The sequence below is a fragment of the Aptenodytes forsteri genome, unplaced genomic scaffold (assembly GCF_000699145.1).
Source record: "Aptenodytes forsteri isolate BGI_AS27 unplaced genomic scaffold, ASM69914v1 Scaffold155, whole genome shotgun sequence".
Taxonomy (NCBI): Eukaryota; Metazoa; Chordata; class Aves; order Sphenisciformes; family Spheniscidae; genus Aptenodytes; species Aptenodytes forsteri.
This window is the reverse complement of record NW_008794446.1, coordinates 3,117,033-3,128,970: the sequence shown is the minus strand read 5'-3', so window position 1 is coordinate 3,128,970 and position 11,938 is coordinate 3,117,033. Positions and strand designations below refer to the sequence as shown.

General features: G+C 43.6%; 1 protein-coding gene across 1 annotated transcript; it reads left to right on the top strand.

Moving 5' to 3' along the window:
- Positions 1-227: 227 nt before the first annotated feature.
- SERTM1 (serine rich and transmembrane domain containing 1) lies at positions 228-694 on the top strand. Its single transcript, XM_009290191.2, has one exon. The coding sequence runs from the start codon at positions 289-291 to the stop codon at positions 610-612; it is 324 nt and encodes a 107-aa protein (XP_009288466.1). The 5' UTR covers positions 228-288; the 3' UTR covers positions 613-694.
- Positions 695-11,938: the final 11,244 nt, after the last annotated feature.

Below are 11,938 nucleotides of genomic sequence, written 5' to 3'. Positions count from 1 at the left end.
AATAACTTGTAACTCTGAAGAACTAGGTTGTCTCAGGCGCACATTAAATCATATTATCTGCTACTAAATTACTCTTGCCTGTTTTTTTTCCCCTTTCTTGCAGTTCCGAAGGATACAATCTTACATTGTCCTGCACTTGAGCAGTAAAGGATAAATTTGATCACTGGGTGACTTGTCATCTCTTCGTTGTGACGGAAAAATGGTCGCCTAAAATAAACCCTTTGTTATGCTGCTAAAACTGCCTTTGAATCCAAGATCTGTTGTGATTTTTAAAACACAAACCCAAGAATGTCAGAACCCGATCCTTCATCTGGATTTGTAGGAAACATGGAAAATGGGACTTTTCTGGAGCTGTATCCCACATCCCTTTCAACTTCAGTGGATTCATCGCCTGGCCGTTTATCCAACGTCTATGTCTATGTTTCTATATTCCTTAGTCTCTTAGCTTTTCTCCTTTTGCTATTGATCATTGCACTTCAGAGGCTGAAAAACATAATTTCTTCCAGTTCCTCCTACCCAGAATATAACAGTGATGCTGGAAGTTCTTTCACTAATTTAGAGGTTTGTAGTATTTCTTCCCAGCGCTCTGCTCTCTCAAACCTTTCTTCATGAAACTAAATGAAAGGAAATGCACGAGTAATGGAAGAGCTTTGTCTAGTTTCTTGGAGAGGTAATGCATGCAACATTTGCCTTAGAAGACTATTATGAAGAGGTGGCTTTTAAAGTTTCCTTAGGGTTTTCTGTTCTTCCCTTTTCCAGTCTTCATTTCCCCTTTTACTAATGTTCCGTTTCATTTTGGACAATGGATAATGACACTTGATCATCATTTCATGCCTGTAATAGTGATGCTGTCTTTTTCTCACACATACACGGTGTTCATTAAGAGTATTCCTGCCAAATTGTGATATGGTTCTAACTGGATGTGTCATTTTTCTGCTCTAGTTGTGAACTCTTCCCTGGTTTTGTATCAGTAATATGCTGACTACTTTTATTTTTCCTTTTTTAATTAGATAACGACTTCTGGAGGAAATCCCTATTGCAAAAGTATCAAAAATCAGCTTAAATTATAAATATAGTCCTTGGGACAATTACAGTTGTTGGTAATGTTTCTTTTTTAATTTTCATATCTTTTTCAGTATTTATTGATGTTTATAAAACACAACTAAAATCCATTTCTTGAAGAATGTTACTTTCGTTTATTTGTACTCCCAACTCATTCTGTACAAAGCCCCTGTATTTCAGTTTTTTTAATCTCTTTGGTTAACTTAGTAAAGTGACTACAATAACGATGCTCACTGCTGAATGTGTGGAGGTATTTTTGGACCCCGTTGCATCTAATTTGCCTAATGACTTGTTCCTCCAGGGGGCAGCTTTTGCTGCTGAATCATATATATCACACAACTCCTTTGCATCCTTCACTGATCCTGTAGCTTATTCTTGATGGATACCAGTACAAACCACTGGTTTCTTGTAAAAGATCTGCATACAACAACCATAGCTGGCAACTGAATAGCTCCTGTAACTGTCCTTTAGGCACAAGATGTTTGTACTCACATAAGCAGGGCCAGCGGGGACAGAAATTGATTGTAGTGGTGAGGACTTTCTGGGCCAGATTTTGTCCTGTAATTTCACAAATGCACACTGGGGTGGAGGGGGGACACGAGGACCTGCGTGATGGCCAGGCAGACCTGTGCTCTGACACTCAGGAGGTGCAAAGTGTACCTGCAGAGGGTAGGAAGAGACGGGAAGGAAAAAGGCAGTGGCCCTGCCCCTTTTCTCCATCAGCATAAGGAGAGGCCAGAGATGAGGGGGTGAGAAATGGATGATCTTTCACAATCTCACTCCTCTTTGCGATGCCATAGTCTGGGTTATGATTTCCCCCTGCCCAAAATGTAACCCAGCACTCAATTTCTGCAGTAAAAGAATTAGCAGCATTGTGAACAGGATCCTGTGGTCAGCTGGGAATTAAATCAAGCCAAACGACCAAAGAAATGATTCAAAATGCCAAGTGTGACCTGCTAGGGTTGCAGCCCCGCATTGTGCGGTGCGATTCCTTGCTGTCCTTACTGGACTATGTGAGCACAGCCTGGTCCTGCCACTCAAGTCCATGCAAATTTTGCTCTCATGGCAGGATCCAAGTCACTGGAGAGACCCAAGGAAGGGCATGGAAATGTCACTGCCGTTTCTGTTGCTGGCATAACAGCACGCATAGGTCTGTGCGATGGGCCGGTCTCAGCAGGAGCGCAGGGCGACAGCTCTCCCCGTGCACGGCGCTACTGTCCAGCAGGCTGACGGGTTGGGGAGCTGCGGAAGACCTCCCGACCAGATTTGTTACAAATACCCTCCTGCCGAGCTGTCAATGCGTTCATCAACAAGACACATTCTGCCATTAACTACACAGCCTTTAAAAGAGAAACGTGGAAAGCCTGATGTAAATATAATCATTAGAAACACAGCTGTTCAGTGCCAAACAACATATAGATGATGCTGGAGTTGGTGTTTTCAATTTTTAAAAGTGAACCTACAGTATGGTAAGTGGTAATGACTTACGGTGGTGATTAGCTCCTTACAAAGGTCAAAGAACTTGCTGACTAATAAAGAACTTAAGCCTGCACATTCTCTGAGCCAAACTGGTTTTAAGAATATATTTAGTCTCTGGAATATTTTATTCACCTGGACAAAAATTTCTTGTAAGTCACTTTTCACTGTAATTGATGACAGGCCTTGAGAAAAGAGTTAACTGTTTAAAAGGGATCAGGAAACATTATTTCCTTTCTGAAAGCTCTTCCAAATCCCAAACCTGTAACAGAATGTATTTGTGTGTTGACTGGTAGATAAAAATGAACTGTAAATCAAGATGAAGCAACTGTTCAACTATCTTCTCTTACCTACAAAGTTGTAAATTTGTTGCTTCCTTTGCTGCAAATGCAGGAATTTAATCAAAACCAGAGATGAGACCGCAGGTTGAGATGGGTATTTGTTCCCAGCGATATGTTTCCCATTACTAGTTTATGCTTGCGGATGTAGAGACATTTAATATTAAATACAGACTGTTGAAAACGCATTGGCCTTGTTCAATGAGCTGTTGTCAGACTTCACAAGAGCAAAAAGTATTTTTCAGACTGCACAAAGTAGCAGTGGTAACTGAAACCACACATTTGATTTTGCTTTGTACTTTACTAGATGCTACTAATTTTTTTTCCACTCTGCAGTGACATATGGGACTATATACAGTCATCATGATTTCAGCTGAGTTGCACCTGTTCTCATCAGGACAGATTTGAGTAGAAACAAGTTGGATCCAACAGAATAGCATCAGGAGAAGCCACAGGCAAAAAGCACCATGGCATTTTCGAGGATTACTGAGTACTAGTTCTTCAGGAAAAAAAGAAAAAAGAAAAAAAAACAAAACAACTTGAGAACCTGAGCTTGAGTTAACTTGAGCTGGAGTTGCAGAGATTTTCCACCATGGTAAATTGAAAAACAGATTAGATTCTTAATTTTCATCAAATTTCTGTGTTTTCTACCTCTCCCTCTCTCTGTCTCCCCCTCTTTCTGTCACTCACAAACCAAACGGACCTGGACAGGCTGGAGAAGTGGGCAGAGAGGAATCTCATGAAGTTCAGCAACAGAAAATGCAAAGTGCTGCACCTGGGGAGGAATAACCCCAGGCACTGGGACAAGCTGGGGGCTGATCAGCTGGAAAACAGCTCTGCAGAGAAGGACCTGGGGGTCCTGGTGGACAACAAGTGGACCGTGGGCCATTAACATACTCTTGCTGCAAAGGAGGCCAAGAGCATCCTGAGCTGCATTAGGAGAAGCACTGTCAGCAGGTGGAGGGAGGTGATCCTTCCCCCTGCTCAGCACTGGTGGGACACCTGGATTGCTGTATTCAGTTCTAGGCTCCCCAGTATGAGAGATGTGGAGCTACTAGAGTGAGTCCGGTGCAGAGCTACCAAGATGATTAAGGCACTGGAGCATCTCTCATATGAGGAGAGGCTGAGAGAGCTGGGACTGTTTAGTCTAGAGAAGGCTCAGGAGGATGTCATCAATGTGTATAAATACCTCATGGGAGGGAGGAAGAAGAGGGAGCCAGGCTCTTCTCAGTAGTGCCCAGGGACAGGACAAGAGGCAATGGGCACAAACTGAAACACATGAAATTCTATCTGAACACAAGAAAACATTTTACTCTGAGGGTGGTCAAACACAGGCACAGGTTGCCCAGAGAGGCTGTGGAGTCTCCATGTGTTGACCTGGGCAACCTGCCTGCAGCTGACCCTGCTTTGGGCAGGAGGGCTGGACCAGATGATCCTCAGAGGTCCCTTATCCATGCTGTGATTCTGTGATTCATGTCAATGCAAAAACTCAGCAGCTTCTAGCTTGCTGTCTCCTCCTCATGTGTTTTCTCATCTCTGGAGCTGAGTAAACAATATCTTTACTAGGGGGTGATTTGTTCAATAACTTGTTACTAAAGAGCTGCTCTGTTCTTCCTTCTGCCTGCAGCCATGTGCTTTTCCAGTTTTTCCACTGCCCTTTTGTGGAGTGGGTTCATATTTCACAGTCAGCTTTTGCCCTGGACCCCTTTTGTTTTTACTAATCCCTTTGACTGCAACAGTGCCATTAGCTTCAGTGATATATGACTCCAAGGCTGCATGGCTTCAGGTAGTTGCAAAGTATACCTGGAAATCTACAGAAAGAAAAATACCAATAAAGCATGGATAAGGAAAGAACAGAAGGAGTTTCTGGATCACGCAGAAAAAATATTTTGCTTTAGTTCAACAAATACGGTCCATTTAAGTGTATTTAATCAAAGAGTATCTCGTGAAGGCTGTAGCCACCTCTGTATCTAAGATTAGACTCTCTTTGCATTGCTGGACACCCTGGCCCTAGTGTCAGGTTAACCCATCACATTTGCCTATCCTCAATGCTACTGAATTATTCCCATTCCCTTCTTGAAACAGTGTCACGCTCTTCACTCAACAACTCTTCAACTCTGTGGAGAGTTTACTCCATTGAATTAATTTTCTCCTTTCAGCCCTTCTCTGTCTGCCAGCTCACCTGAAAGTTTTGTCTCTGTAAACTAAAGTCTCGTCTGTTTTTCCTACAGATATCTTTTAAGTTGGGAAAAATTCTTACTCCTCTTCCATGCAGCTTGTTTGCCCTGCTCTTTCATTCTCTAACCCTGTGGTATTCTGGCAAGGCTGAATCCCCATGGAGCATCATGCTCCGCTGTACTTGAGCTTTTTTCCTTCAGAGTCTTTTTTTTTTCAGTGAGATCACTGGGAAAGACATCTGCATGGGAAGGTTATTTACGAAGTCCATATACCTCCCATTCTTCTTGACAGGACTGTTTTCCCTGCATCTGTTACGGTTGTCTAAGGAAACATTGTGATTTACAGGCCAGCTGCTTCCCCAGCTGAATGGCCTTTTCACGTCTGTGGCTCTTCATATGCTCCCAAAGACAACGGCCCCACTCTGTGGCTACAGTAGAGGATTACATGCCCCAAATTCAGGGTGCAAAAGTAGCCTGAAGAAGTCCTTTTTCTCTCCAAGAAATGTGGGCTTGCTCTTGCCTATGTCTTTGGCATAACATAGAGCAGCCCTCAAGCTGCTTTACACTGAATGAACTGTGTGATGCCAGCCAGTCCGACGTGCAAATGGGACCCACCTGCAATCACAGCCCCACTCTCACACCATAGCTCCATAAAACTCCTGGCTCTGTCAGAACACCCATAAGTGGGGTGGCCCGAACTGGCCAAGATGCTGTCCCAGGCTGGGGCTTGGCCAGGGACACTTTGCTGATGCTACATGAAGATGTTTTCATGGCTCCTCCCAGCACTGGAGATAAAAGCAGCATCAGCATCCTGTGTATTTGCTTTCAAGGCCATGTAAGCGCGTTAGTGTAATCATGGTAATCACCACCCAGGTGACAGCAAGCAGGACCAGGTGAGATGAGCTATTTTTCACTTCCTTGGGTGTTTTCTTTGTTTTAGATCGGTGGGAGCTGATCACCCACTGTAAGTCTGAAAATCCTGGCAGGTGGCTATCAGCAGGTCTAGGATCTCTATGAGCCTTCAGGAAATTGGACTGGGGCTCCTTTGCATGGTTTAAGTTCACCTTCTGTTCCTTACAGACAGCAGCACAATGGGTGCATTTGTTTCAGCGGTTAACGTGCTCACCAAAAGATGCAGCTTGAATACAATTAACCTCTGTGAGCTTCACTTAAAAAATTAGAAGCAAAAAAAAGTCTATTTTTTTAAGTATAATCTAATGTATAATTTTTTACAAACAAACTTCAGAAGTTTTCTTTGGAAAACTATATTTTTGCCAAAATATCTATTTCTAAAGAATAGTGGAAAAACTATTTGGTTGAATTATTAAAAATGGAGCATTCTATTCCAGCTGTGCTGACATAGATATTTTTGCCCACAGATTTTTCTAGGTAAGACATTCTACTGTTTTAAGTATATTACTCTATACTTTTAAGTATATTACTCTATACTTTTATTTCTCTGCCTTAGCCTCAATAAACAGGTGTAGGTGTCTGTCAGAGCAATTTTGCCACACATATTTACTTATGAAGCTGCACTTATAATACTGCATACTGATTTTGTCATACAGACCAGGTCCTATAATATGTTTACATCCCTTTTTTTGTCATAAAGTATTGTTAGTAAAGTACAAGATGGAGACTAAGCTGTTAGTTAATTAACTGTGACTTCACTACCCTCTAAACACACAGATCAGTTTGTCTTTTGTCTTAGAATATTAGTTACAGTCAATAAATCATTTGCATGGCTTTATCTTGAGTCTGGGCTCAGCAGTTGCTGACAAATAAGAAATAAATGCAAAGGACATATTTATGTCAGAGGTTCCCTGCGTGGTTTGCGCAGGGCGAATTCTGCGCTGGTTCCCTGGATGCTGCTCCACTGCTCAGAGCCATGTGCCAGGGGCTGTCTGCCGAGGTACCCCCACGACTGCGTCCCTTTTCCCAAACAGCTTCATCGGGATGCAGAAGATGGAAACAAACACTGAGGCCTGCAGATGATATTAAACTAGGACAAGCTGCAAACACCCACCAGGACAAAGGAATAATACAAAGGCACCCAATGAGAACAGAAGCATGGCAGGGAGCGAAATGAGATGCAGCCTGAAAAACATGCAAATTAATGTGTCTGAGGCAGAAGTAAATGGAAAAAGGACCACTGGTGGTAGGAGAAACGTGGGCAGCAGTGACAGAAAAGCATCTTCTGATGAGAGCGGGGGGGTGAATTAGGCACAAATGGGCAACATTGCAGCAAAAAGGTAAGCAGGGCTACTATCCCCCATGAGGCACACGGTGCCTTTTTCTTCTGTTCTCAGTGCGAGTGCTGGGTGCTACATGAGGACAGGTTAACGGGCAGTGGGGCACCGAGGTTAGTACCTGGGCAGGTAACTTCACTGGTCCATGCATAGGAAGCACACTGGTCGCACACCTCACAGGGCCTCCCCTCCTGCTACAGCTCCGACTGTCGCTGCTCTGCTCCTGAATCCTTTGCCTCTGGCAAAGTATTTTCGGCTCAGGGGCATGCCAGAGCCCTACTCCTCCCCTTACTTTAGTGCTTTTTTGCAGTCTCTTTGCATCCGAAAGCTCCAAAGGATTGCTCAATAAACTGCATTTCACCTGGGATGCCACCAAAAGGTTTTCCCAGGCTGTTATGATGTCTCTCTGCACAGCCAGGGCTGCAGGGCAGGAGCCAGAGCCTCAGGGCACCCCCCTAACACAGCCAGTGGGTCTGTGGCCACTGTTCACCCAGAGCTACCAAGAAGGCAGGGGGATGGCTGTGACTGATGGCATAGAGAGCCTGGCCTGCATGCTTAGATCCAAGCGGCAACCTCCACGGGGAAGAGTGGCTTCACCAAATGCAGATGGCACTAATGGTGTGACCCGACAGGTACCTCGTCTTCTGGAGACACTGAGTTGGTCTTTCTCATCCTACCATCTGCTAATGTAGCTGTGCGTTTCGGCACATCTGGAACTAACTGCTTTTCAAAAACAGTTCTTTACACATCCAGAGAGGGCTTTTGATGAGAAACACCTCTATCCTCACAGTAATTTTCCATGTTATTGTGACACTGTTGGACAACCCATAGGACTGTGTCTAGTCTCTATGGTAAAAAGACTGAAGAATGAGTAACATAAATTTTCAGTAGTTTCTTTAAAATAAAAGCTGCTTCATTGTTTTCAGTTTCCATTCATGCTTTAAGAGGTTGAGTTTATTCAGAAAATATGTTCTGAGTGAACATGTCATTGTATCTCTGCAGGCATAATTTTCCTTCATTAACTTTTCTATATTTGAGGAACTTGCAAATACACTATTCCAGATTACACCCCTATGTTATACTCATGAAGAAATAGCCAGCTTTGCAATTTCAGCCATCGGGATGAAAACAAGTGCTTGTGGGGAAAAAATAATAACACCAATGTCTGATCCCAACAGTGGGCTAAAGGCTGGGTTAGATTTGCCAGACAATTTGGCGAGACCCAGGTGGTCCCAATTTCATGGTGTATGTCGGAGGCATGGAAGAAACTGCCAGCCCTGCTGATGTGAGGAGCAAGCCTGTGCTTTGCAGCAGGTGAGGTGAACTCCTGTGGTCCTGTCCTCACCCAGAATGGGTATCTAGCACACAGGCTCCCTCCTGCACCCCTGCACTCCCCCGCATCCTCTGCTCTTACACGGGCTGGTGGCCCAGGGCAGACCTGGTCCTTGCACAGATGCTTTGGAAGGACCGTGCCCGGGATCCTGGCGTGGGCAAGTCTGCGCTGCATGTGTTTGATGGGCTCTGTGACTCCAGTAACCTCCTAAATAAACTCCATCCAGTGCCATAGGTGTGTTTTCTACCTCCACATGTTTCAAAAGAGCAAACCAGTAAAGTGCTCCTTTAGCAAGTGTTACACACCCTTGCCCAACCTCTGTTCTGTTATTGATGTGAGGTCAGCAAAGTTGTTCTGGAGACACACAACTAATGACAAGAGAAACATCTCATCCTCTGTTGTTTCTCATAACTGCACCTGCACCACACCTCTGTCAGCCCAGCTGTTGTCTTCAAGTGGTTTTCTGTGGCTGTTGGCATGTAGGGTCAAATGTTACTGACTAAAGGACTCTGCCATCTCCTCTTGAATCTCTTTATTTCAGCTAGGAAGCAAAGCTTTTTTCTGGCTTCCATATCATAAAGACTGTTGCAGGTAGATAAAAATGTTAATTCATTGATGCACACTTTAGCTGGCCTCAGTAGCTCAACCTACATGTATGTATTGAAAAGGGACCCAGCAGCTGTACGTAACATAATCAAGCCCACTCCCCAGACGAACCTCCAGAAAAAACTATCTGTAAACTCTCCATTGTGTTAGAAAACATCGTAGCTCATGTTGAAGGTAAAGAAGATTGGAATGACAGATTTATAATTGCTTGGATCTACTGAGAATTCAGAACAAGGCAAGCTGTTTGACCAAAGGTGTTTTCTAGTGTCTAACTCATCAGCATTCATTAATTTTGTCTGTTGTTGTGGTTTAACCCGGCAGGCAGCTAAACACCACACAGCCGTTTGCTTACTCCCCCGCCTCCCAGGGTGATGGGAGAGAGAATTGGGAAAAAAAAAGTAAAATTTGTGGGTTGAGTTAAAGACAGTTTAATAGGACAGAAAAGGAAGGGAAAATAATAATAATGATGATAAAAGTATATACAAAATAAGTGATGCACGATGCAATTGGTCACCGCCCACCGACCGATGCCCAGCCAGTCCCTGAGCAGCGGTCACTGACCCCCCCGACCAACTCCCCCCAGTTTATGTACTGAGCATGACGTCACATGGTATGGAATGTCCCTTTGGCCAGTTTGGGTCAGCTGTCCTGGCTGTGCCCCCTTCTCGCTTCTCGCTGGCAGGGCATGAGCAGCTGAAAAATCCTTGATAAGTAAGCACTACTTAGCAACAACTCAAACATCGGTGTGTTATCAACATTATTGTAGTACTAAATCCAAAACACAGCACTGTACCAGCTACTAAAAAGAAAATTAACTCTAACCCAGCCAAAACCAGGACATCTGTACAAGTGGGCACAGGATGACCCAAGGCTGCATCTGCTTCCTGGACCTGGGCCAGCGCTGGTGTAGGGGCCATATATCTGCATCGGTGTAGTGCTGTCCCAAGCCTATAAGCCTATGTAACCTCTAGAGCAGATCTCCTCTTGTCCAATTAGCTCAGAGCATCAGGAGGAGAAGTTCATAACTATCCGTATCCATCCCTGCAGACACATGCTTTCAATCCGCTTTCTCTTGTATTGGTATACATATATCAGACAATAAATTATAGGTACATACTATAGAGATTGTGGAAACACCATCCCTGGAGATACTCAAAACTCACCTGGGGAAGGTCCTGGGCAACCTGCTCTGGCTTTGAGGTTTCCCTGTTGTGAGCAGGGGGTTGGCCTAAATGATCTCTACAGCTCCCTTTCCATTTAATTTTTCTACGATTCCATGATATGAGTTAATCTGAGACCAACACTGAATAAGCAGAGAAGAATTTAACGTAGAAGTACAAAGTTTGTCCATTGCTATTGGCTGTAAACACCAGCATTTGCACTTAGTAAAGTTTAGTTTGGTGTAAAACATAATATGGATCCTATTATGATTCAAGCAGTTTCCATCATTATCCTTGATATTCTCATTTCAAAATGTTTTAAAAGTCCCACTGAAAGCAGAAACCATGCCAGTTCATACACTTCTTCTAGGGCAAAGCAAGGAACGTAATGGTTCCAAGTCTTTGAAGGAGACCACCATCATTCCTGCAGCCCTGAAGATCATTGGCCTTAAAGTAACTCCAAGCCTTCAGTGCAGAAGAGGATTTTTGGTATGCCAGCACTCTCTGGTTCCTGAGGTGGGACACCAACCCAGCCTGCTATACGCTACCATTTTGCCTGTTCTCTTTTCCAAAAGATGTTTTGCAGGAGTATTAATTCACCGGTTTGTGTCTCTGCATATTGCAACTGAGAGAGGCGGGAAAAGAGTAACGCTATGAGCATGACTTTCAATGAATTTTTTTCCAGTTACATGATTAGCTTTCACTGACTTCATTATCCCTTGTAACTTGTATTATAATAGTACTCAAGGTGACTGATGCCTCACTGCGATGGGCATCCTGAAACACAAAGATGGGGCTCTGCCCATCTCCACATCACCTCGGTCAAAATGATTTCCACTTAAGTCATGTTCATGTCTCGACTCCATTTAAAATCCATCAATGGCCACTGTGCCTTTCAGTCATTATTTCCACCGGGAGATCCTATTATTACTCAGTACTGTTCACTTTATCTTCTACCATGCACTTACAGCTAAAGATAACTTAAAATTTCTATGCTTAAAACAATGCAGCAGCTCAGGAAGCAGGGTAGGAGGCACAGGTTTCAGCAGAGAAAAGATTAGATACTTGTCGTGTTTCTGAAACAAATGATGTGCAGGCAATGGGCAATAATTCTACTGGAATTAACCTGCAAGCAGACAAACCTGCAGCAGAGTCCTGTGCAGGTATTTTCTATCTTATTCCATCTTCTCTGTTCACTGAAAAATACAGGTTACAGTTTACTGTAATGAGCTTCATGCATTTCTGTCAAAATTGTTTGGATTAAATAAAACACATTATAAGTTGAAATGTTTTATTATATTTTTTAAACAATCACTCTTCGCAAAGAAGATTATTTTGAACTATAATGAAAAGTGATTCATAGAATCATAGAATCATTGAGGTTGGAAAAGACCTCTAAGATCATCAAGTCCAACCATCGACCCAACACCACCATGCCCACTAAACCATGTCCCTAAGCGCCTCATCTATTAAACACGTCTTTTAAATACCTCCAGGGATGGTGACTCAACCACATCCCTGGGCAGCCTGGTCCTAT